Source organism: Drosophila sechellia, chromosome X, assembly GCF_004382195.2.
Source record: "Drosophila sechellia strain sech25 chromosome X, ASM438219v1, whole genome shotgun sequence".
Lineage (NCBI taxonomy): Eukaryota > Metazoa > Arthropoda > Insecta > Diptera > Drosophilidae > Drosophila > Drosophila sechellia.
In genome coordinates this window covers 12397216-12424414 of record NC_045954.1, presented here as the reverse complement: position 1 = coordinate 12424414, position 27199 = coordinate 12397216, and the positions used below count along the sequence as shown (strand labels likewise).

At 40.9% G+C, this 27199-nt stretch overlaps 2 protein-coding genes across 12 annotated transcripts; both read right to left on the bottom strand.

Moving 5' to 3' along the window:
- Positions 1-653: 653 nt before the first annotated feature.
- On the bottom strand, positions 654-5318 carry LOC6618583 (casein kinase I). Its single transcript, XM_002042806.2, has 4 exons — positions 4956-5318; positions 3828-3973; positions 2992-3766; positions 654-2637 (listed from the first exon to the last, which is right to left on the bottom strand). The coding sequence occupies exons 2-4, from the start codon at positions 3904-3906 to the stop codon at positions 2478-2480; spliced, it is 1014 nt and encodes a 337-aa protein (XP_002042842.1). The 5' UTR covers positions 3907-3973; positions 4956-5318; the 3' UTR covers positions 654-2477.
- A 431-nt stretch (positions 5319-5749) lies between these two features.
- On the bottom strand, positions 5750-26997 carry LOC6618581 (syntaxin-binding protein 5). Of its 11 annotated transcripts, none has more exons than XM_032725303.1 (23): positions 26781-26984; positions 22324-22872; positions 21974-22071; positions 21709-21897; positions 21421-21555; positions 21283-21346; positions 20967-21174; positions 20822-20897; positions 20425-20579; positions 20123-20304; positions 19573-20055; positions 19356-19498; positions 17853-18030; positions 14161-15052; positions 7838-7954; positions 7649-7771; positions 7459-7578; positions 6942-7382; positions 6740-6848; positions 6588-6674; positions 6431-6526; positions 6233-6357; positions 5750-6167 (listed from the first exon to the last, which is right to left on the bottom strand). In XM_032725303.1, exons 2-23 carry the CDS (start codon positions 22444-22446, stop codon positions 5911-5913), a joined length of 4401 nt encoding a protein of 1466 aa, XP_032581194.1. In that variant the 5' UTR covers positions 22447-22872; positions 26781-26984; the 3' UTR covers positions 5750-5910. The 11 variants fall into 11 exon arrangements, with proteins under 11 accessions (XP_032581194.1, XP_032581196.1, XP_032581197.1 ...); XM_032725305.1 differs by lacking the exon at positions 14161-15052 and adding an exon at positions 9867-10479; XM_032725306.1 differs by lacking the exon at positions 14161-15052 and adding an exon at positions 9999-10479.
- Between the last annotated feature and the right edge of the window lie 202 nt (positions 26998-27199).

The following is a 27199-nucleotide window of genomic DNA, read 5'->3' as shown; positions in this document are numbered from 1 at the left end:
TCTAGTGCTGCCACCTGCTCAAACTCGCTTGCCAGCGGTGCCACATTGTTGACTTCGAATTTTTCTAAGTTATTGGCAGCGCTGCCACATTTTCTATTACTTTTTTAAACATTATCGAAGCGCATAATTACACTAGTTAGGCAACTTCGGGAAGTTAAAAGAAATATTTCTAATCTCTTCAGTTCTACAGGGGCAACGGCAAACTATGTGGCAGCCACCTAAGTCGCAGTATCAAAACAAGCGCCAAAGTTTAAATTTCATTTGTATTTTTCCACATATTAGCTTTTCAGGAATATGAATTTAATGATAAATAATGACGATGTTTTCGGGAGTTGTTCTTAAGTAAGCTATTTAGAAATGTAAAATAATAAATATCAAATGCTTTAAGATCTCTTGTTAAACTTAAAAGTCGAATTGATAAATGTTGCGCTTCGTTTTTTCTCGTTTACTATTCAATCAGAACTTTAAATGTTCTTATCAGCAATTGCACTGCAGCAATTGGTGTTTCAATCAGCGCCTTCTGCTTGCTGATTGGAATGGGTCAGTAGTGCAGTGGACATCCCATAAAGTTAATAAATAATAAAAAGCAGATTCTCACACACAGACCGACCGCGTACGTGCCATTAGTCAACAATGACGAATAAACAAAGAAATTAAGAGGGTCTAAACAAATGTATTTCACATGCGGGTTGCAAAAGGAGTCAGCTAAATTCGTTTTGGATCTTAAAAAAGACCACCTGGAAATAAAAAACATTACAAATCGATTTTTGGAGGCAGACGTTATAGAAAATACTTTTAAGATGATAAACGATGCGCCATTGTATACATATAAACATAATTTAAAATGTTGACAACTTTCTCTACAAAGATTCTACGTTTTTCTCACTCTTTTGTTTCTAATCTCTTCCGAATAATTTGCTAACTACCAGCTATGCAATCTACTAGATTATATCAATAGTAGCAATACAAATTTAAATAATCAAACCAAACCATAAACCAATGTAGCAATGAAATGTTTTTATGTCACGTTCAAGTTTTCATAACTAAAATGCATTATGAATGACCGAATGCAAGAGCTGAAAAACACAGGCATTTTGTGTGATTAATTTAAATATAAAAGCATCTTTAATTTCAACTAACAGAGAAAATCAGCTGAAACGAATACAACTTTAAATACAAAGCACTTATGGGGGAAATTAAATGTTGGGGCTCAAATGAAACGTATGCATATATATATATGAATATACAAATTTTATGTAAATTTAATATAGTATAATAAAAGAACTAATTATATGCTACAATTTTAAAAAAAGATTATTAACCAATAGAGCTAATCGCTAATAAACAATGACGTATATTACAACAATAAATATATTTTAATGGACTTCTTTCCCTTTCGTATGCCCCATCTCTGTCTAATGCAGATGTGAACAGCTCCGAGTCGAAATTTAATTTCAACATATTTATTGATGTAATTCAAAAAATTAAATATAAGTTATATTTATAATTATTACGGCGTACTATGCAAAATTACTTTGCAGTTTTGCGGTCTGTTTTCTTATTTTTCATTCTTCATTATAATTATTATTTGCTTGTTTTACTCTTGTTGCTGCTTTTATTTTATACTTTCCCCCATCTCAGTTGGCTTTGCTTGGTTGTTTCTCCTCCGCATCCTCCACTATATTTTTTTGTTTGCTTTTCTCGGTGTGTTTTATTATTTTTTTATTGTTTATTCTTGTTTGTTTGTTGCTGTTTATTTTCTTATTTATTCCATTTTAATTAGTTATTGAGTTTTGTTTCGCTCGTTTCATAATTAAGCATTGGATTCGATTTGACGTGAATCAAATGGGTATATGCATACATATATGGTGTTGTGTTTATTCGCTTATATATATACATATACATATATATAGGTTTAGTTTCCTCAGCATTACTTCATTTTGTTCCTCCAACTCTAGCAATATTATTTCTTGTAATTTATTAGGCTAAGTGTTGTTGATTTCTTTCCCTTTCTTTTCTTTTCTTTTCTTTTTTTCTCCCCCATTTGGGCAATGATGTTTGCTTTTTGAGTGGGTGTATGAGAGTGGGTGAGTGTGTGTGTGTGTGTTATGCAAGTATGTTGGTTTGTGTGTGGATTGCAAATTGGCTTGAATCGTATTGATTTGCAATAATTTCGGTTTGTGTTACTATCGATCGCAGTGATTCACTCGTGAATCACATTTGCTGGGGTATCATTTTATATGCCCTGCTGATGATGCCGTTGCTTGCTGTGGTTCCTTATTTGTTTAGTATTGAATTTAAATTAATATTAAGAAACATTCGGACGCCCGCTGCTGTTACTCAAGTTTACGGTTGCGTCTGTTTCATATTTGCTCCGCTCCTTGCCGGGCCTTTCGCCCACATCATCCTCATTTACATCCACGCCTCCACGTTCTCCTTCTCTGATGCACTCCCCCCTTCGTCAGAAAGCGCAGCTCTTAGTCCGCCATCAGGGGCTTGCCGTTCTGCTTCTCCTTGTCCTTGTCCAATTGCTCCAAGAGTATAGCTGGATTGGGTTGACCCTGGTGGGTCTTCTGCTTCAGCATTGTCCAGTCGTAGATGTAGTCATACTGATGGTTCAGCGTTCTGAACAGTATGCTGTATTAAAGAGAAAGTTGGGGTTACATCATTCCGAAATAAACAAAAAATAAATAAAACTATGACCTAAACACATATCGAATACAGCCTCCAAAATGATTATCACCACAAAAGCAATTTTTTGAAATTGCATATTAGAAAATCATATGAATATTTTAATCTATGACGAATGCTAATTTATATCATGAAAATAGCAACTACAAAAGGGTTCTTTTCGGAACCTAAACCAGTTTGGGATTATTTAAGAAAATGTGAAATGTTACATATTTCACACTACAACGTGTCCATTATCAAGCCTAACAATCAGGTGTAATCTAAAGATTCGTATGCAATATATGATTTAATCGTACTCACCGGAACAATTGACGTAGGTACATGTAATCTGGCTGCTCCTCGAAGCGCAGGCTACGACAATAGTTCAGATACATGGAGAACTCGGCCGGCGAGCCCTTGCAGAGGACCTCGATGGGCGTGGACATCTTCTTTTCGGAGATCTTCTCGTACTTCTGCTGCTTGGTGTTGGCCTTCATGCCTTGCCAGGGCAGTACGCCGCGATTGAAGTACATCATCACGTATCCAAGCGATTCCATGTCGTCACGCCGCGACTGCTCGATGCCCAGATGGGCATTGATCGAGGCATAGCGGGCAGTGCCGGTGAGGTTCTTGTCCTCGCGGTATACGATGTGATGACGCGTGTGCGGATCGCGGAACTTCTTGGCCAGACCGAAATCGATCAGGAAGAGCTTATTGCAGTGCCGACCGATGCCCATGAGGAAGTTATCCGGCTTGATGTCGCGATGAATGAAGCACTTGAGATGGATGTACTCCAAGCGTCCGATCATCTGGTCGACGAGCATCAGAACCGTCTTGATCGTGAAATGGCGCGTACAGAAATTGAACAGATCCTCCAGCGAGGGTCCCAGCAGGTCCATGACCAGGGTGTTGAAGTTCTTTTCCTTGCCATGGTGACGTATACGAGGGAATCCCACGCCGCCGCTCAGGATGCGGTACAGCTTGGCCTCGTACAACAGCTGCGGATGGCGGGCGTGGGCGCTCTCCATCTTGATGGCCACTTCTTCGCCGCTCTGGATGCTCATGCCCAAGTAAATGTCGCCAAACGATCCGCTTCCTGTGAATAATTTCCAGAGATTAGAAAAAATTATGGGGGTAAAATCGCACCGCTCACTTACCAATCTTCCTGATCACCCGATATTTGCCACCGACGATTATCTCGGGGCGACTTTCCTTCAATATCCGCATCTTGTCCATCCTGGCTAGCTGCTCCTCCGCCTAAGCGCTTCGCTTCAAAAACAGTTGGACGCGTTCACTTGAAAAACTGCATGGGTTGGGAACATTATATGTTTTGTATATTTATTCAATAACTGAACACTAGGAGGTACTAATGATCATTCTGAAACTTGAACACCCTTCATCTAAACAACAATCTTATATTACTCTAATACTACAAAACGAACAGTTTTTGCGGATGTCAGAAAATGTAATCGTGTACTGTTTTATATTTTAACCTTAAGAAAAATGAGTTGTATCTTCTTTAGAGTTGTTTTATGGTCTTTTTGGGAAAGTTTTGAACAGTTGCCCAAGAAAATGTCGCGACGATTTACAGACCAGCTGACATTTAACTAATATTACCAGAGCCTCTTTTTGCTGTCTTCCCTTTCCCAACACTTTCTTTTCCACCTCTCTTTCTGCTCTCTGGAAATTGTTTTGCTTTTCTTTTCCAGCTTGCACTTTACGTGTTTTTCTGCTGTTTCTGAACGGACCAATCGATATGTATGCATTATCGATTACACTTGATCCCTACTTGAAGTGATGCAGGTGGAGTGGGGGCAATATTTCCTTGTGCACGGGGGCGGGGTGAGGGGAATTTCTAAATAAACACAGACAGACATCGATATACGATATTTATTGGCGACAGGTACTGCTTCCTCTTCTTTCTTACCCCGTTGGAATGCATATTACACACACACACTCATTGCTATGACGCACAACAACAAGAACAACAACGGCAGTCAAAGCGATACACACACACGCACACAGCTGCAGTTGCACCTTACAAATGTTTTACACAAAAGAAAATTTCGAAGGCACACATATACACACACACGCACGCAGAGTGTGAGAAGCAGACCAACACATTGAAGCGCACAGCGAGACACGCACACCATCGAAGACCCATCACACTCACACACACGTTAGCATATTTAGCACGCATTTGAAACTGGACGAAATGGATGAAAAAATGATGGATCCTCGCGGAAATCAAACGGTCTAAGTTCACATTTGGGTTATTTTCTTACCAGCAGACGATAAATTGAACTAATTAATGCCCTGCTGGTTGTTTTTTCTCAAGGTTGGGGCTCTCTTTTACAAATATATTCGCTGCTTTTGCTCTGCTGCTTCTGCTGCTGGTGGAAAAAAAAAACGAAACGGGGAAAATTTCGTCGCAGATCCGTTTTCGTTTTCTTTCGTCGTTAACGTTGTTTTCCCATTCAGTTTATGAAATATTGCACGAGTTCGCAGCTAGTTTTGTACGCGCACAAACGGAACAAAAAGAGAGGAAATATATGTATTTTATTAACTAAAATAAAATGGTAGATCCAGCAAAAATGCTTTTGCTTATATCGATACGGCCCGATAGGTTCGAACAAACACTGCCACCTGATATCGTGGTACGATACGCTCAGATAGGTATGAACGAGAAACGATACTTTTCCGTGGCGCACTGCTAAACTATCGTATTGAAATTGTCTTGGCGACTCTGCGGCGATTTTCAACACTGCTGTGCGCGTATAATTTAAATGGGGAACAGGAAACACTTTTCACTCGTGTGCTGCTAAGTTCGAATCGGACACTGAAGTCTACGCAGAGTTGTTGTTATTTTATAAAAATAACGATGGAAAGCAGCACTATTACGTACTTCACATAAAACATGTGAAACAGATAAATTAAATTAAAAATACTTCAATATCCCACAATAATCATTAATACATTAAGACTCCACAGTGCTCGTTTTTTGGTCTATATATTTTTATTAAAAACAGTTTTTTTTTGGTTGGTTTTTCTCTTTCAGTTTTTTTGTTTTTGTGAATTTTTGGTTTTTGTTGTTTTTTTGTTGGTTTTCGGTTTTTGTAAATAACGTGACGACTTGAAAACAGAAATTAAATAAGTGTACTTTACTCGTAATGTAGTAGAAAGTGTTATAAAAGCAATATTACAATAACTGTGGTAGAATTGGCTCCTAAAATAGATATTTTACAACTGATACCACTTCTTGTCTTTATATTTAAGCATTAATTGATGCGCAGTGCCGCTGAAATCTTGAGCAGTGTTGGCCATGCGCTCGGCGCGCTCCTCCAGTAAATTTAGCTTTTCGCCGCGCTCCATGGCCAGCTGGTGCGCCCGGCTGATCTCCGATGCGGCGGTGGAAGCCCTCTGGCCGAGCTGCTCCAAATTGGGGCCGGGTATGTGCCGTGCCACCGATCGATTCGGTTTCCCGCTCTGCTCGCCAACTGCACAGATAGGGATTGTATGTATTATTGAAATGATTTATGGGAACACATGCAGATCTACTCACATAGCTCCTCGCGATCCAGGAGTTTGGCGCCACCACCAAATAGACCCTTGAAGAAACCCTCCTTCGGCTGTTCGGGCATTTCGTGTACCGTATATAGTTCACCCATCATCTCCAAAATAAATTGACTTGAATAGGGGAAGATTTACAAATTAATATGCAATGTTTAAAGTACAATGATTTATGTTTGTTTTGGTTTACCAAAATTCCGATGATATCGTGAATTTTTGAATTTCGGTGGGCGATGCCATGTACAATCCATGACCTTTATGACTAAAGCAAAATATTTTTGATATTCTGTGGAATGGAACAAGATTAGTAAAAGGTGGAAATAAAAATATTTTAGCATAGGACTTACTGAGTTGTATCTTCATGAACAATGATCTGTTGACCCCATATCGAAAGCATTGGATCCACAATTCCCTGTTTACATTTTGTTTGAAAACTAAGTAGATAATGGAACCTTTAGTCGAGAAAAAGGTTGGAATACCTTATAAGTTTACGGCTCACCTTAGTTCCATAAGTGGTAAGAAATCAGTATCCAATAACAGTTTTAGACTAGGAAGACTATGTACCATTAGATGGCCATTCGAAAGATAGGTTGCTAAGCAAGAGCCATCTGGAATGAAGGGAACGTTGATCATGATTTTCTTGCTCCAATAATAAAATGAAAATATAACAAGGTTATTATATCTTAAAGTCTCAAAGTCACCTTTCATCGTGATAGTTTCTGCCTTGACTGCAAAATCCATTTCCGATAATTGTATGCGGTTGATGCAGCACTGGTTGGCGACATCGAAGACTTTTGTTTGCTTCTCGCTTGCGATAACGATGTATTGTCGATCGGTGAGAGTTTCCAGGCCGGTGCTCACACTTCCGCTGATGCCGCTGCTGCTGGCGCTGCTGCTGCTCATCCCCCCGCCGCTGGTGACACCGCTTCCACTGCCGCCGGCCGCTCCAGCCGCCGATCCTGCTCCGGCACCACCGCCACCGCCGGCTGGCCCACCTGCGGCTGCACCACCGCTGGCCGCACCACCGCCGCCAGCTCCTCCGCCTGCGGACGCACCACCCGCGACCGAAGTGTTTGATAATGTATTGGCAGTTGTCGGTGTGAATGTGGGACTGGTGCGGCTGCTGCTCTTTGTGGGTGTGCCTTTGAATCATATTTGATATGTATATGGATTAGTCGAGTGCATCAGATCAAAGGGGTATGAAGTGGAGATGCTTACGGTCTTTGTTGTCCCTCTTCTCGTCACGCCAGGTCTCAAACGTATAGGGTATGATCGAACCGTATGAGTCTAAAAAAGACATGGAAGTTATGGATCCTTTGAGTCGTACCACGGGGCCACCTGAAAAGGAGAAGATATTTTAAAATCTTATATAAATGTATTCATTTATGTGAGGGGCTTTATTACTTACCATTTATTGTTATCAATACTGGCTGAGATTTGCGCACATCTCGCTCGGGCATGGTGATGAACAATGTCAGTATCGAACCGAAACTAGTTCCAATCCACAAAGTAGGAACAAGTGTCAAAATATCTAGGTAAAAACAATGTTAAATATGTACCACTTGTAAGATATTATCCAATCACCGATCAGTCTTACCATTTCGTTTTGCATAACTCTCGATAAAAGCTAAACAGGTAACAGATTCAGAGGAAGACATATCAATGCTGGACATTGACGATGATCTGGATCTTGAGAAAGTTCCATCCAATTTATCTGTAATTTATTCGGGTTTGGTTTTGGGAATCAGAAAGTGATTTTGGTTTTTGTTTTTGATGGATTGTATGCCATAGATAGAAGAAAGAGATAAATAAACGAGTTACATTAAAATCGTTACATACGTTCATAAATATTGTGAAAAGAGACAGGCGGATACAGAAATAGAGAGAGATTGAGTGATAAAGAGAGATAGAGATAGATAGATAGAGAGAGAGAGAGAGTAAAAGCGGCGGGCGGTAGTAGGCAAAACTATTGCTTAGATATTTAATCGAATTTTCTTTATTATCTAATTGCAATTGCGATTTTGCTCTAAGTTTTGTTTATGTTTTTTTGAGCAGCACAACACTAAAGTACCGCTAGGCTGCCTAATGTTGTTAATTGATCTGTGTGATTTCCATGTGAATGTGTTGTTTTCAGCCGCTCGCAGAATTTAAGTGCTTCAAATAATATTGTAGACATATTAATGAAGTATTTTTCCAAAAAAAAAGTTTACGTTTTCAGTTTACATTTAAAACTTTTTAAATCATTTTTCAGCGATTAAGAAATGTTAATTTTAAAGCATGGAAGACATTACTATATATCTCAGTTTTGGCATTTTGAATCTGTACCTGCGAGCGACTGTTATTTTGTTATATTAATTGTTTTTGTACTATTTTCCGAGTAAGTTTTAAACGGAGTTTTCTAACTTTCTTGCTGAGAGTGCAATTTTGAAAGCAGCAGGCGCGTTGACTAGGTAAAAGAAAAAAATGTCAAAAAAAAGTACGAGTGAAAGTTGCTTGCATGTGTGCTTAGCTAGGCGTTTTTGTATGGATGTGTGTGTGGGTGTGTTAGTGTGCATGTGTGTGAGGACTATGCGTAAGTTTAATTTTTTTGCCAATACAAAATCAGATCTTGTTGTACTCGTTATCTTTATAGAAATCCGGTAAGTCTTATTCTTCGTTTAGTTATTCGGTTTCAAATGCAAGAACAAAGACCGAAAGAGAGCATAGAGAGAGAAAGTGTCACAGAGCGAAAGAGACAGACATAGTGGGAGACAGTAGCAAGAGGTAGAGTATAAAGTGAGATAGTAAGAGTAAGGAAAAAAGAGACAGCGAGCAGAGAGCGAACGAGCGAGCGAGATAGATCGAGAGAACATATTCATATGCACTGTTATAACTAGATTGTTTTCTAGGGCTAGAGAAAGACAGAGAGAGAGAAATAGAGAGCGAGCTAGCGAGCGAGCGAACGAGCGAGAAAAAGAGACAGACAGCTCCAGCCATCGCCCCCCCTCACAAAAACCCCATGAAACAAATGTATATATATATATACTGAAACATAAATATAATCAAAACGGAATATACCAAAAATTTCCAAAAATTTCAAATTTAACACGCACACACACATACACACCAAAATACGCAGACAGACACGCACATATACAGAGGAAGAGGGCGGGGCCACAAGCAACGTGCATCGTCTGCTGTCCATATTCCATATTCATGTGTGCGTGTGTGCGTGCGTGTGCGTTTGCTTGGTTGTGTGCGTATGCGGTGTGACCGTGTGTGTGCGCGAGAAAGAAAGAGACAGACAGAGACACAGTCGAACTTCTAAACTGCCATTGCATTGCAGATTATTGCCCGCATATGCATATATGCTACTCTGTCAAAAACACTCGTTGGTCGCGATAGAGAAGTTCAACTGCACTTAAAGTGTGTTTGTGTGTGTGTGCGTGGTATACTGGTAAAAAAATATGCAATTTGTTTTTCATGACTAGAGGTGCAATCTGATTATTTGGTTGGTTGCTGTTTAGGTTGTTGTTTTTGCTGTTGTTGTTGCTTGTATTGCTTGCTGTTATATTTGGTTGCTATTGTTGTTGTTGTAGTGGTTGCTGTTAGCTGTTGTTTACTGTAGTGCTCTGTTGTGCTCCCACCTTGTGATTTGGACTTTTTTAGGGATTCGTACGATGTCACTGACTGCTGTTGCTGTATAACGGATGTTTGATGCGGATACGGATGCGGATGCGGATACGGATGCGGATGCTGATATTGATGTTGTTGCGCACCTGCACCGCTAGCACCACCACCACCGCTTGCACCACCGCCGCCGCCGCTGCCGCCAGCACCACCACCGCCGCACTCGCCGCCCCATGGATCACAAGACGCCTCAAACGATTGCTGCTGCTGCGATTGCTGCTGTAGCTGCTGTAACTGATGCAACTGTTGCGACACCTGTTGCTGCTGTTGCGGCTCAGCCGCACCACCAAATCCACCGCTAATCGCACTGCTAATACCACCAACACCAACACCGCCACTAGCAACACCCGCACCTGCATCGTCTGCACCGTAAATGGAGGATCCCGCCAATGTTGCTGCTCCCGCTGACGTCGAAGTTGCAGGATCACCAGGATCACCACCTAACGATTGTTGTTGCTGCTGCTGCTGTTGTTGCTGCTGCTGTTGCTGCTGTAGCTGCTGCTGCTGTTGTTGCTGTGACTGCTGCAACTGTTGCTGCGGTGCTGCAGTTGCAACTCCGCTGCCGTTGATCTGAGCAATTGCAAAATATACATAAACAATAATTGTGGGAGACATGGGAGAGAGAGATAGAGAGATTCACACACATAGTCAGAGATAGAGAGAGAGATAGATAGAGAGAAAGACAGAGAGAGAGACAGAGAGATAAATGCACTAAATGATTGAATGGCCATCTCTTTCACATTTCGTTGGTTTGGTTACTTTATCGAGTTTTGTTTCCGTTTTTTTTTTGCAATTTCTCTGTTGTTCTATTTTTGTGCCGAGTGGGTGTGGTTGTGTAGGTGTGATCTGTGTTGGTGTGCGCGTTGGTGATCCGAGTGTTGCATACTTTTCAGAGACACTCAACAAAAGGGTTAGCGAAACTAGTGTGCAAACAAAGACAAATTTCAGTGAGCTTATGTACAGTGAAGGCTGGCGAACTTTCAAAGTTAGATAATCAACTAAATCTAATTTTTACTTTATAGTTGTGAAGTTTAATTTTTAGCCTATATGTTTGTTTGTGTACTTTAAAGTTTATATCCCGATTTCTATGCATTTATCCTTATTCCCAACCAAAATGTTTTAATCTGATGAGTTTGAACAATGGCCAACCATTCTACAGAATTTAACGCCTTTCTAATTAATCACTAGAAATGTGTTTCATAAAATCAATTTGTTTTTAAAACCAAACAGAACATTTTTTTTGAATAAAAAGCATTGAAGTATGTAAATAAAACTTGTTTTACGTCGTTGTTTTTAAAGCTGTTGGTGTTGAAATTATATTGAAATCAAAAACTTACTTTTCCATTTAATTAGAAAATCAGTCTTTTTAACTCGTTTCTTATTTGACACAAAGCTTTTCTAGGTAAGAAAAATTAAAGATACATAAGCATGAGTGTATTTAAATAAAATTAAAAAAATAAGTGTAATTCGTCCTCACTAGCAAGCGATTACTGTAGTTTGATCAATTTACAGTGTTGTCCGCTGATCATGAAACGTTTGTCGTTAATCGGTTCTTTTTGTGGTGCATAACAAACAAGAGGCGTTGGATGACAATTTGATGTTGGTAATCAGTGCAAGTTATATGTTTACATTTAATATTCCTTTAGGAAAAAGGTATCGAATAATCGAGTATACGATCACAACACAAATACGAGTACACAGCGAGAAACGGAGGCGTCGTTGCAGTGGTGGTGGGTGGGTGACATTGATTGACAGTGATAAACATAGGATACAATCAAAACACGAGAACACGATAATAATTATTAGGTGATCATAGCAAGAATAACATTTGATTAAAATACTTTGGAAAACATATGTTATGATTTGAGATGTAAGTACAAAAAATACGAGCGAGCAGAAAGAGAGAGAGAGAGAGATTAGACAGATATATAGAGCGAATAAACGTTGGTGGGTCTCGGGTTAGAACGAGAGGTAGACATGTGGCTATGCGGGCGTATATATTAGCTGTTATATAAAAGTTTTTAGTTATGTATATATACACATATATATATCTATATATGTTGTAGCTTAGTAAATTGATTTCTCTTCATCGGTTTTGCAACATCATGTTTTGGTTGGTATTGTAGATATGTACAAGTGAGATATTGTGAGGTTGGGTAAAGCGCTAAGCAAAATTTAAAATGAAAATAAAGGCAACGGTAAATTTGCTTATCGATAGCCAAAACACACATTCAATGGAAAAATAGAAACGAATATTATTTGGATATGAACGAATATAAAAATCGTAAAAATCGTAACGTAAGTTATCGATAGCAAGAGTTAGGGCCATCGATAGCAGAAAAAGACAACCAGGAGCATTGGGACATTGGGGGGGCCAAGAATTGGGACTGAAATCATCGATGGGAGCACAACAGTTGAGCTTAAGCTCTCTAACAAACTTTGTCAGCACGATGAGTTCAAATTGGCATCGATCAACAAATTGCAACCAGAAAACAGACCAGACGGCAATTAAGTGTAACCTTCTTGAAATGCTTACGGACTTTTCTATCAGTGTCTTTGGCTGTGTGTGTGGTGTGCGTTCGAGTGGTGAACTTACAAACTAGCACAGGTCACAGTGGCCAACGTACAACGATCAACATTTCGTTTTTGAGGTTTTCGATTTCGGATAATATTTTTAAAAATGCACTTTCTTTTTGCACATTGCATACATAGAGTGTGGTGTTGTGGTTTAGTAAATTGTGGTGATTTCTGTGTGGTGTTTTCTGTTTGACATACAGCACCCGCTTTACATTGATCTCTTAGCTTAAAATGTATAAATATATCGTGTTTTCTTGCAAACTGAGTAGTAAGTAATTTCAGAGCTTTATAGTTACATGTTTTATGTGGGTGTGATGGTGCTTGTTAGTGGTTGTTGTTCTTGTGTTTTGTTTTAAGTGACTGGTGAGTAGTGGTAGTGATGATGGTGGTGGTGGTTGTTAAATGATTTACCAAAGAACTTCCACACAATCACATACAGGCAGTTGTATTGCAGCTCTTCTGCATCCGTTGCCTAGGTATTGAGGAGAAGAAGAAGCATAGATAAGAAATTTTTGGCAAAAATTTGTACTTTTTGTAAAGTTTTTGTTTTGTACATAGTTGTTGTAATTGTTTAGGTTGGGTGCGTATGTGATTTTGTTGTTAGTTGCTGTTGTAATCGCATCACATTGTTGTTGTAAATTGTTTCTCAAGTGTTTTATTTTGTATTGTTTTTTTACATCATTATTTTATTGTCACGTTTTACTGGATTTTGGTTGTTGTTTAAATTAGCTAACTCTCTACAAATTATGCTCTATACACAAAATGCAATTTTGGTTTTTGTTTCCGTTTCAAAAATCAACAAAATAAAGCATCATCGGAATTTTGATTATCGTTCGGTTCTCATCTCTATATCCGGTATTGGAATACGCACATCTCTAGCTGCGTTATTGATAGGGTCAGGGTTTTGGAAACAGGCGCTTGGACAAAGGAGCAGGGGTGCTAAGTATACAGTAGTATCTCATTTGTTTTAACTATTTTCTACAACTTGCAGCAACTAAAAGCAACGTAAAGCAAAGGCACAACACAAAACTGAAACGAGAAAGTAAAAAACCCAAACAGAAACGACGACAGAACGCCGATGTTCGAGGAGGAGAGAAACAGTGAGAGGGGACTCGGTGGGAGAAAGGGTTTAGAGAAACGAAGAGAAAGACATTAAATCACTTGCGACGTCGAGAGCGGATGTACTGCGTTTATGCGTTTCTCAATGTTATTATTTAGTTTGATCTCTCTGGATCGCTTAACTATACGTTTCGCAGGCTTATTAATATTGTCATGCAGTCTCTGGAAAAGAATATTTGAGGTCACCAAACGTAAAAACCTTACGTGCCTTACCTAAAAACTTCGAACTTATCTAGGTTCATAGTCCCTATTCGGGCGCTACCGATAAGTTCTATAATATTAATATACACATAATCCACTAACTCCCTCGCATAAACGCAGTAAAATCTCAATAACGAGGACGAAATTTCGGATCCGATTCGGATTCGTGATTTACAATCTGTCTGCCTGCCTTGCGACCACTCAGGAAAGAACTCGCTCGCTCGCTCTGCACATAAAATTGCATTTTTATGGTTAAGGGGGTTAAACTTCTGCCGTTTAGATACTTAAAGCGCTCTTTTTGTTTGTTATTTTGGATAAGATGGAGGGTGATCCTTTCGCTGGGGCCATACTTACGTATCTTCTTGCCTCCAGCGACGCTTCCTGCAATGCCGCTGCTGGCGCCGGCCACGCCTCCTCCACCGCCACCACCACCAACGCCCATCAGCGGTGACACATCATTCTTGAGGTTTCGAGCACCGCCACGCGAATCTCGCGGCTGATACTTAATATTCGGAACGGATAACAGTCGCTGATCGCGCGACTTTTCCTTGAACTTTTGACGGGCGGGCTTCAGTGGAGCTGGTGCATCCGCCAGTGGCAGGTTGTTTGGTCGCTCCACCTCGAACCCAGCCGGCTGTTCAAAGTCCACTCGACGAATGCCGCTGGCGGTGTTACTGCTGGCGCCCTCATCAGGCGAATCCGTGGTGGAGGAGCGAAATTTGCCACGAACTGCCGGCGATGGTGATGCAGCTGCTGCTCCCGCGTTGGTCGCCATTTCGGCATCATCCAGGGACTCGTCCTCCTTGCCCTCTGGCGTTGCCTCCTCTTCTGTCGCCGGTGGTGTAGCAGCCTCCGGTGACACCTCCTTGGGCGTGTAGAAAATGGAGCTATTCTTCAGCGACTCCATATCGGTATTGACATTCAGGCCGCCGATCTTCATATTGACTTTCGATAATTGACGCTTCAAATTGAACGTTTTCCAGGACATGGACTTCCGTCTGTCCTGCAGCTCCTTGGGAGCTGCATCATCCCGCTGGGGACTCTTGGCCATCATGACCGATGCTGCCGCAGCCGCCGTTGCCGCTGCTGATCCGCTGAGCAGCGTTTCACGACCACTATTCACCACCGGGTCCGGTGAACTGGGACGTGAGCTTGTTGCCGTCGCCACGCCGTCGTGGGCCGATGTTTCGCCAGCCTCCGGTACAAATTCGAGCGACGGACTATCCGGACTGGTCGTGTCGTTCAGCTAGATGAAGATCGGGATTTTTGAGGGGTAGGGTGCAGAGTTTTAATTTTCGTTTTTCTTTCTGTTCTTTTAGACAACAATAAGAAAAGTAGTAGTGGTCGATATCGACGGACAAGGGAATTTAAAGGGCTTCATGGAGATTAAGGGGTTAACATTCACTTCTTTTTGGGTTACTGGGTTTTTTTTGTTTCTTTTGTAGGTTTTTGTTTTGGTTTCTGTTTAATTTGTTCTCTTTTCTTTGATCAGCAAGCCCAAAGATGCAAAAATATAGCAGCAACAAGTAAAGGCGAAAAGTGAGGTGAATATACGAAAGAAAATATGGTACAAGGTTGTTTAACATAATTGTTAATGACAAGGGTTTATGATTAATTCAATAAAATTGAATATTCTAATTTCCTTAATATTATTAAAATATAGTTTATACATGATGCTTTAAGACATTGGTAGAATTTACATTGGCTGCCTTTCAATGCAACCCTGGGTTTTTAATAAAATCTTGGACTCTCAAACGAATAGTTTTCAATTGAGGGTGTTTAAACACAGCAGATTGAAGTAGGTCACGAAAAGCGCGGAAAAGTGAAAAATTTGTGAATGAGGGAGGATGGAATATAAATTTTGGCATGCTTTTGCAATGGCATTTCGCAGTTTTCCCCCATATACATATTTATACCATTTTGGGGGATGGAAGCTGCGCATTCTTGTTGCTGCTTATTTGCGTTTTTGGTTTGCTCCAGTTTTTCTTTGGAATATGTTGGGGATGTACTTTTTTATACAAGGATAAACAGAGCTTAAACGGGGTTATTGGGTAGCTAAGGGGGAACGGGGGGAATATTGTATCAACAATTTACAATTTAAACTTGTTATGGATTCGTTTGGTTTTCTTGTGGGTTAACAAACATCGGATAGGGGTTTAACTTTAGGCAACGACTTAGTTAACTGACATACTTTAGGCGTATAGCCTAACACACACATTCACATACGCATTGGCAAAACTCAAACACAAACACACACACGCACAGGCAATACAACGATTTTATTGCTTCAGATAAGCTTAGATTTAGAATTTAAAATGTAATAAAATGAACTACGATCAATTATCGATTCGAATTAGGTAATAAATAAATGTATATCAAACATTGAATAATTTGTTAGCTGCATTGGTGGTGGTGGGTGGTTTGATTATTGGTTATGTTACAAAAGGTGTTCTGAACAAAGGTGACAAAGTAAAAAGATCACACACATACACTTCATCAATTATTCAATCAATAAGTTGGTACACAAACACAGAGAAAGAGAGACAGACATAGAGGCAGAGAGAGGAGGAGAAACATATTTATGTTGTCGCTGTTGTTCATGTTGTTTCGATTGTAATTGTTTCTTGGGTGTTCGCTAGGCACTTATTTTTCAGGCAAAACTCAGATCAAATCAACTCAAATCGAATCGACTCGAGAAATCGACCTGAATCGAATCGGAGGTAATCGAATGAAATAGGATCGTATCGGCATCGAATTATACCACACATGTACATGTACAACAATCAAAGCGATCAATCGTGTCTATGCGATGGTCTTTAGCGTGGCAATCAAAACAGAAAAGACACCAATCCAATCCATCCAAATCAATTAAATTTTCATCATATCGTAGGCAAGCTTCGTGCAAAACACAAACAAACCAAACAAAAATTAAACCAATACGTTAATATGACTTTTACCATGCTGCATTTAGTACTTTAGCTTGAGACAGAGATAGATATAAGCTTGAAAACGGAGACAGAGATAGAGATAGGAAAGAGAAAAGGATGGCCACACTTTACTTGACCGTAAAATACTAAATTTAAGGTAACCGAAGAATTAATGATAGCCAAATCGATATCGTTACTTGGGGGTCCAATAAAGAGAGAACTATATCAGTGTGATCTTCAGTTAGAGAGGGATGATTATTCGCTGAAAACGGGCTAGTACATCGAAAAAATACCTTATAGCAACTACCAAGCTAAACTAAAGCTACAGTTTCGCATCTTTTTAGATATTCAGCTAAACATTTTGGTTATGTTTGCTTGCTTGCTTGCATGTGGGTGTGTGTAATATATATATATATGGACTGGGGTCTAAGTACTGGTGAGGTAATTCCATCAGATTGATATAAAAAATGCCACAAAAATGCAATAAGGTGACAGCGAGACAGAGAGAGCTATCTAACTAACTAAAGGGAAAACGAAAACAAAAAACACAAACCAAAACAAAAGTTTCATTGGCTACAATTTTTAAAAGTTAGCTCATACATACGAGTATGTTTAAATATATATATATATATAGATTATATAATGTATATATCAATTTGGTATATTTGTTAGTATGTGATACGTAATTAAAATTTCGTTCGTTATGTAATAAGTAAATATCGGTATGCATATAAAGTTCAAATATGTATATGTAAGATGTTTAGAAAAATATTGAGTATGTAACATGTTCAAATGAGCACTTGTTGGTCGGCGTGAATAGTATAGCATACATTTCGGTCTGTCTGTGTTCTCAGTGTTGCTGTGTTTCAGTTCAAATCAATTGCGAATTCAAATGATCTGGGGTGTCTGTGTTGTTAGTGTGGCTGTGTTCCAATTCAAATCAATGGCGCATTTGAATTATATGGTCTGTCTGTGTACTTTCGTTATGGATTCGAGTGTATGTTTGTACGCGCGGTTCACTGCGATTCGGTTATAAACTTGGTCTCGGTGCCAGAGAGAGACAGAGAGACTGACAGACAGAGAGAGAGAGAAAGAGAGAGAGAGAGCGAGGGCACTTACCTGATCTGAGCTGGGCGATCGGCTTTGCTCCTCTTTGTTTTCAATACGTTTTGGACTTTTTGGTGTTCGCGAGTAAGGATCATGTGCGCCATACAGATCGGGGCATGCAACACTCAATAGGCAAATTTTTTGGATTATATCAATTATGACAAGTCCATATTCGGTACCATAAGCCATTCTAAAAACAGAAAATATTCATATATATTTCCAAAATCAACTGCATACAAATCAACGTCACAAAACAAATGCGAGGAAACTATTCGTCATCAGGATAATAACTTAATTTAGATAATGCAACGTATACCAAGGTAATACAAATAAAAATCAAAATACATAAGTAAAAATAATTAAAAAATATAAAGTAGCTGTCTGAAATACCAAAAATGTCAATAATTTAAACTTCTCATCAGAAAATACTACATATTATGCAATTAAGTTTTACTATTTTTTTACTCTATTAAATTATGGTATTTTAATATTTAAGATATTTTGAAAGTACTAAAAAAATTAGCATAAGAAAAGTGCTTAAGAAAAATAAATACGAAAGCAAACTACAGTGCTTAGCTAAAGTAAAATAATTTAAAGAATACCAAAATACTAATTAGCAATAGTACGTAAACGAAACTCGAAAGCAAATTATTACAGAAAAAATAACAATATTAAATACCGAAACGCAAATACGAAACCCTTAAAACAAAAACTGAAAGACAAATGAATTATTTTGATGCGCATCATCACTCTCACACACGCGCACACACCAGGCACTAAAATACGAATCCGTCCGGGTTCGGGTTCAGTCATGAGTACGTCGCTTTTAAGCCAGTCTGGCGGTGGATTTGGGAATCGGTTTCTAGATCCGGAAAGACAAAAGGTCAATGGGTCACAAATCTGTCCAGAACTTCTGCTTTAGGTGCTTGTAATTACCAAGGGGCGTTGATTTGGTTTTTTTTTCGGTCTGCTTGCAACTGTTGCATACTACGGAATACACAACGCAAACAAATTCAACAAAAGCGGTGCACCTTGGGGGCGGGGCAGAGGCGTAGGCAGGTGGAAAGGGGGGCGTGGCAGGGGTTATCAGGTTTTTTGGGCAGGCTAGAACACTCGTCGAGCGTTCGCGGCTACGTCTCAGGCGCTTTTCTCAGAGAACGTCATGCATTTACGAATACAAACTAGACTACGGTCTAAGTACATTTTTTTTGTTTTTTTTTTTTTGGGGCAGGGTTCAGGGAGCTAGTATCTTTAAAGTCCGCTTTCCTGTGTCCTTTGTCTGGTGGGTAGTTGGGTGGCTTTGCTCTAGGCTGGTTATTGTTGGCGGCTGGGAGCTGCTTGGGGCTTTTGGTGGTGGTGTGTGTACGTGTGTGGCTGGATCGATGGGCAGATGGATTGCTGGATGATCGGATGGATTGAAGCGAGTGTCTCGGGGATTATGGGATTAATGGGATGAACGGTTGGCTGGCTGGCTAGCTGGATGGTTGGATGGGTGGCAGCAGCTATGCTACTTACAGGCCGTAACTGGAGCTGATGCACAGCGAGGTGACCTGCACGTTCCGGCGATTGGGTCCGGTGGTGAGGCAGACCAGCTGCGACTGGAAGCCCGGCGGCTTGCGTTGCGCCCCATTGCGCACCTTCAGCGAACACTCGGCCGTCTGCAATAGGTATAATGTGGAATATCGAGAAATTAGCAGGTTACTTGGGAAGGAACAACAACCACAAGCCTTACCTTATCCGTATCACTCGACTCAGCCTTCTGCACTTGATGGCCCGTTAGAAAATCGCACTCGGGACTTGTCCCATAAATGTCATCAAAATTCTCATAGAGTATGGGTATCTCCAGCACCAGTACCTCCGACGTGGACTCCACTTTGCGGAACTTGAAGAGCATCACCTGTCCCATGGCGCCGGCCACACACAGGCGTCGCGATTCCGAGCAAAGGAAGATGAGGTGCACCGCCAGCGGATTGTCGCTTTCCGGATGCGAGTGGGCGACGTGGGAGCGCGGCTTCTCGAACATCTTGGCTGTCTTCAGCTTATAGAGGATCTGCAGCGTGCCGGCACCGGAGTCCCAGAACTTGAGGCTGCCGTCCTGGTGTCCGGTGATCACGATCTCCGAATAGCTGCACGACGCCGGCGACCACTCGCCACCGGATATCGGCCATTCGCGCTCCGAGAAGCAGCTCTTTTTACTTGTCGTTGTGCGACCAACCTAAAGCACAGGTTTAATTGAATCAATAGAAGGTTATTAACGAAAATTGGGGGCATGCTAAACTTACTGAATAGAAAGCAGGAACCAAATCCGATGGGCAATCGGTTAAATATGTGCAACATGTAACAGGTGATTCGTGTAAGTCCATTGGATAAGGCGATTCAAAACATGGAAAACCGGGTGTTAATAAGTCTATTAATACTAAGTCGTATTGCAACAGCACGGCAATAGCATACGGCTCCTGGGTCTCTGTAAAGACAAACAAAAACCAAGTTGGTAAATTATTTCATATTACATATCTGATATATAATATATAACATCACACAAATGCTCTGTCGATCTTAATGTTTTTTGTTATTTAAAACATACCGCAGGGCCAGGGATTCTCGCAGAGTGTAATGAAATCGCAAACGGCGTGCTCCATCTCCAGCACCGTGGTGGCCTTGCCCACCATCACCGTGATGCAGTTGGACTTGGAGCCCTTCTCCGAGGGCATGCCGCCCGAGAAAATGGTGAAGGTTTCCCTGCGGTGGGTAAATAAAAAGATTATATATTTTAAATGAGTCAAGATATCATTATTCATTTGTTTTATCGGGCCGTCGGCAGCGCAATGAGTCTTATTGTTGAAATATTATTGTAAAATTGCTTTATGGTTATTGTATTAAAATAAAGATAGCGCCCTGGGTTGTTCAGCTATCTCCGTGTAATATAAATAAAGCCTAATAGTAAACAAATGATTTGACAGTGCTTAGTGCTTATTACTCACCCAGTTGCGCTGGACTTCAAGTCAACTTTATATATCGGCTTGCACTTCTCCGTATTGCCTTCCTTGTTGATTTTAGCTGCAGCATACACAAACCAAATCAAATATATACTACATATATAATACGGATAATTGCGATGCAACTTACCATGCGGACAGACCTGCGACTGCGGCTTAGCCTGCGGCTTCGTGGGCCAGGAGCAAATGGAGCCATCCGTGTGCGAGGACACAAAATACTTGCCCTCGTAGTGCCAGGCCAGGGACTTGACGGCCTCGGCCGCCTGCCATCGCAGCTCAGCGCATTTCGCCTTCAGATCCCACAGCACAAGCAGCCCGCACTCAAATGCAATAAGCAACTGTGCGGAAAGAATCTCATCAGTCATTGAATATAATAACAATATATGTATTAAGATTAAGGGCAGTGAAATCTTCATTTTCCTCAAACAAACAAGCAAAGGACTCACCTTGTTTGCATCCAATGGATTATCACATAACGCAATCACAGCACCTGGATGACTAGTTCTAACCCTGCAATTAGATTAAGCCCACGATTAGAACTTAATGCGGTGGGTTCAGGTGACTAAGGGAGTAATTGGACTTACACTTCAATTGCTTTATTCCAGTTAATAATATAACCACTAAGTGCAAATGTATCTATGTGAACAACGTGTATGTTTCCCTTCTCGGTGCCCACATACAGCCATTTGCTGCCCACAGGCAGGTGTATGCAAGTCACGCTGCAAGAGAGATGGAGATTATGTCATCGGTGGATATACATATGTTGGAATATGTTGGGAATTAGCCAAGGTGATAACCCGTTTTATTAAGATATCGTGATATCCATAATAAGACCAAACCTAAATGAACTGACTTGATGAGCTTGAACTTACCGCTCCCTCTGAAATTTCAGACTCTGCACAATGCGCGGTGTCTTTTGGCGAATGCTCCACAAGTGAATGGTGTCATCGGCGGTGACGGTGACCAAGGCGCCCTCGTTGACCAGGAACTGGGCAAAGAGCACGGCGCACTCGGATTCGCCCTCGTGTTTGGCATGGGCATCGACGCCAGGTCGTCCCAAACTGCAATTAGTTCATATAAGAAATATGAGATTAATAAATAATAATGAGGGAAACTTTGTATTCAAGTCACACTCACATGCGAATGTAGCCCGATTTGTCGCCAATCGCTAGTAGCTTTTGTACTGGATCGAAAGCGAAGGATGTGGGCGAGTATGGAAAGCCATGGCGAAAGGTCTGCGAGAAAATAAAGAAATTGCATTAAACGTACTAAACACGCTGACTCGTATGACTTAGTATTATATAAACTTCTAATTTTAATGTAATTATCATTTTGAAGCATTTAGACATCGGTTATAGCCGCGTGTGTCTTATGATAGATTCAAATCAATTCAGCTACCAAATAAAACACCCGCTAGCTGCAACAGATGCCTTTCGATTACGTTCACTTTCAACTCGTATCTCATTTATCGTTTGCGCTTGACTTACTTTCTTTAACGTAAAGTGATCGGCCTTGAGTTGCTCCTGGATCTCCTGCTCCTGTCGTGTGGCTTGGGGCTGAACGCTTTGTCGAAATCCATCTAGAACTCCTTTGAATGTGAACTTTTTCATTTTTGTAACATGAGTCGTCCTCGTGCTCCGGCTGCTCTGCTATCCACAGTTATGCGATGGGGCTGCTCTGGTCTCGCCCAAGGATTAATGGTTGGCCAAATAGTTGGGTGCACAGAGTGTGGTGGTGGCGAATAGTGGATAGTGGACAGAGTGTATGGGTCAGCGGGAAGGTAGTACCGGGGTCGGGATGGGGGAGGTGATGATCCTGGTCCGAGGAGAACCGAAAAGTGTGGGGATTGGCTTCTTCCTCTGCCCCAGGCGATTCTCTTCCCTCGAGTCCTTGGTAGCCTTTACTCGTTATTCTCTAGATACTGGTAGAGCTGTGCGTAATCGAAGACAGAGGAGCCAGTGCTGGTCTGAGCTCGTCCTTGTTGTTTGGTTTATTTTTGAGATGTGAAACTAGGTTAACAGTGGTCGAAATATTTGCTGCAATGAGGGAGAGAATGGGAAAGGGAGATCTAATTAAAACGGATGGAAACAAGTTGAGAGCTTCAATTACAATATGTTCTACTCTCTGTTCTGTATCCTAAGTGCTCCCCGAGGTTCTGTTACACGCACAATACATTTTTGGTCAAGTTTTATTTCATGTTTTTTTAAGAGCATACACAAATCCCTGATGATTTGAAATCACTTGTAAGTAAAGTTGTACAAAATATGCAAATCGGCAGCTTTAAAATATTTTGTTGTATACTTGCGGGCACCTTTGTTCAATCTTCAAAATGTTATTTTCCAACAAACATTTAACACACTTATTTATTGATTTTAAAGTCGACCTAAATCACAAGCCATGCCTGAAAATGATTTCAATGGCAGTTCAAATAGAAAATCTGCTTCCTTTTCCTTTCTTGGCTTTTCCGGAAGATTTGATGATTTCATTTGCATTTCTTGGAACGGAAATGAGGAAATATCAATTTAGATATCGATAACAGCTGTGAATAGTCTGGATTGCTAGAATTAAAGCGTTTTTTTTTTGCGTTCGCTTTGTTTGCTTCCCTCTCTTCGATTTCTTTTGTTTTTCATTTTTGTATCGCCTGGCCTGGCGGATTACATAAACCTTGATTTCTATTCAGACTTTTGACAATGGCACACGTAGATTAATTAAGAGCCATCCGAGCTCCCTACCCCCTAAAACGGTATACCCTGCTCCCACCGACCCTGCTGGGTGTGCGAAAGGGATGGCGCGAATGAAAGAGAATCAATCTGTATAACGGGATATTGCGATTGCAATGGCGGATGTTAAACGTTAAGCGATTGTTTGATGTTAATTGAAAATCGTTGCTGCCACATTATGTTGCACAACGGGGGCAGGTTGGTTGTGCTGCGGGGGATGAGGGGGTGGCGGAAATATATGAGAATATGGGTTGCCTATATATGCACTTTTTGATGGCACACAAATCGATTTTTTCGCACACTCGCACATTGCAAATGTCGTGTGTTGTTCAACTGCTGCACGGTATTCCTTTTTTTTGTACTTTTGTGTGTGTGTATTCTTGTTCTGTTTTCGTTTCATTATTTTTCTTGCCTCTTTTTGTTGCTATTTTTGCTGTCGTTTTTCCTTTTTTGCTGCTTGTCTTATTCGCAATTGTTTACGCTTTGACAAACATACACGTGAACACAAGGACATACATACATACATACACATATGGGTCGCCAGGACGAAATGCGCGCAACAGTGGGGCGAAAAAGCGAAGAAGAGTGGGTGGAGAAGGACAAGCAAATCGTTGGCATACTTTAAATTTAATTCCCGCAAACAAACATTGCAGAGGAACTGGGTTGCGGGGGATGGAAAGAGAAAGAGCAATATGGTGGGTGGCGCCTGCAGGACAACAGGAGGTTTGTGACTGTGTGTGTGTGTCTGTTGATAATGACAGTGTGCTGTCCCCCTTCCACTCGTCCTAATGATGATTAAAATGCCATTGCTTTAGAGTAGAGGAGCATGCGAGTGGGTTTGGGCAGGGAGAGAGTGCGAGCGAGACGGAGTCGCAGGATGCTGCCCAAATCAGTGTATGTATATGTATGTATGTATGTATGTATGTTCGGCAGCTTCTATCTCGCTTCTGCTCACTGCTCATGTGAGTGTGTGTGTGTATAGATAACCTCGATTTACAGATTTTTCACACACATAGGCACTGCTTGGCCCTGCTTGTTGCTACTCACATGTTAGCTACATCTTCTTCTTATGCTCCTGCTGCAGCTTCTTCTTCACTTAAACATACAAAAAAAAAAGAAGTTAAATTTTTTTTCTTAATTTTCAAAGGATCATCGCTAGTTTATTGAACTTTCAATACACTGTTCTTTTCACACATCGATTCTCACGCACACACACACATTCACTGAATAGGCGCGCTTTTTTCAATGTCTTCAAGTCTTTCGCTTTAGTTTTTTACACTTTTGGCTTCTACCATTTTTGTGAAATTTTCAATATATTTTCGGGGCTTTTTGTTGCAAGGGACCAATAGGAAATATGCTAGTGCTTGGCTGGTCAGTTGTCGACTGAGCTGCTGCTGCTGCTGCTTTTACTGCTTCTACTGTCTCTACTGCTGCTGCTGCTGCAAAATTGAGAACGAGAGCGCCAACGAAAAGGAGCAGGCGATGCTGCTTTCTAGGATTCTCAACGTATGTAAGTATATGCGTGAGTATTACACGTACACACACACACACACTGGCACACTGACTCTCACTCGCACTGCTTGCAATTTATGCTGATTGGAAATGTAACGGAATCAATCGCTGCTCCGCTTTTTGTTTAGCCTACTAAAAGGCGTTCTTCGTTGAATTTCCCTCGTTTTAATGGCACAAAAAAATCTCGGCTAGCTCCTGTTTATCCCTGCTCTTGTGTGTGTTTGTGTGCATGTGTGTGTGTATGGCCAGCTGCCATGTGAGCGACTATTGCGCAGGCTTACGCTATTTCGCCCCCAAAAACGTTTTTCGCGTACACGCTGGATATCCTCCAACAACAACAAAAACTGCTTGGGCAAAAACAATGCAAAATGTTTTGCGCGCGCGGTCACATGACACGAGTTACACACACATATACACACATTCAGGCAAGTACAGCACACATACAAGTGAAAAATTTGTTGAGGCAGCGCACATACCACACATACCAACACAGCGTGCTTTTTTTCTTTTAAATTGTAGCTTTTTCTCTGGATTTACTTGGCAAAAACATCTGGAACAGACTTTCTTTTTGTTTATAGATATTTTGCAATTTTTTTTTATAGATTTTGGCTTATTGGTTGTGGGTTCTTTTTTAGGATTTAGGGAAAAAACAACGCGTGCGAACGCGTCGATTGCTCTACAGCGAAAAACTGAAACTGGTAGCGTTTCCGCGCAGTTTCCACGGCACGTGTTATACATACACGGAGGAGAACACACACACACACAATATACACACTCACACACACACAAACACACTGGCACGTCCTGAATATCCTGGTTATATGGTTATGCAAAGCACCAACGAGTCCGTATGGTTGCCGCTGGCTTTGATTTCGGATTGTTAGCCCAATGCGTTGGCAACCCTGACCGAGGTTTTCCCTTGCTTTAACCAGGAATCGATACTTGTTAGGAGGCGAAGCTCCCCAAATTGCTCTTCTCTTTTTTTTTGAGAAAGCAAAGTAATAAATCCCACATGCGAGTACATACTAAAAAATGTAATTTGCTAAAATGTAAATACTGGCATACTCTCACAATTCATAGGTCCTCTCGCTCTAACACACAATGGTCGTATGGAATTTTGCATGGTAATGGTAATGAGTTATGTGCCGTTATGCTTTATCCTTCTTGTGTGCGAGGGCCCATTATCAATAACTCAGCAAAGTAGGCAATAAAAAGGAGCTCCGAACGACTGGGTAGAAGGGGGAGGGGGTGCGGTGAGTGGGTGGCGGTGGCCACTCTTGCGTCATGTTGGTAATGTAAATGTAGTCCAATAAGAAACTTGTTGGCAAGAGAACAAAAACAAGAACAAGAACAATAAAGATAGAACATTGACTTTCACTGCTCTGATAAGAATCTGCTGGGGAAAGGGAGTGAGAGAGAGAGGGGGAGAGCTCAAATGATTCATCTGGAGCAGCAACAACAACCTAACGGTGATGTGATGGTTGATATTGAAAAGCAGCAAATGCAAACATGTTGTCATTCTAATTTGCATTTGACACACAAACACACACACATGCACAGAGAAACACATTGACAAACAGGGGACATAACATCATCGCAGCAGCAGAAACAAAAAACGAAAACAAAAACAACAGCAACAATAACACATTCCGCAACACAACCACCCACTAAATACCAACCAACCCCCCCGCAAACCGTTAAACCCCGCCCACCTGTTTCATGGCGATTCACTCCGCTGTTGGACGTTTGTGGCGCTTGCCCAATCCAATTAGATTGGCGAACCGAATCAGATCAGATCGTCACGGGGGCGATAAACAAAAAACACAACGCAATGTTTAAACAAAAAGCACTACAAAACAAACGACAATTTCTCGAAATGTTGTCTCAACTGTTAGAGCTGTGAAAACTTCGACGACTGGCCGCCATCGATGAATGGCAAGCTTGGGCATTATCGATTCAGCCTTATCGATATTTTATAGCAGTGTGACCAACGAAGCACAGCTGTATTCTACACGTTAGGGTATTCCCCGTAAAATTAAATTTAATTTGCTAGAAACTTTAAATTAAAATCCTTTAAGTAACTTAAAATAAATTGTAATTATAATTTACATGCCATTGTATTGAAAAATTG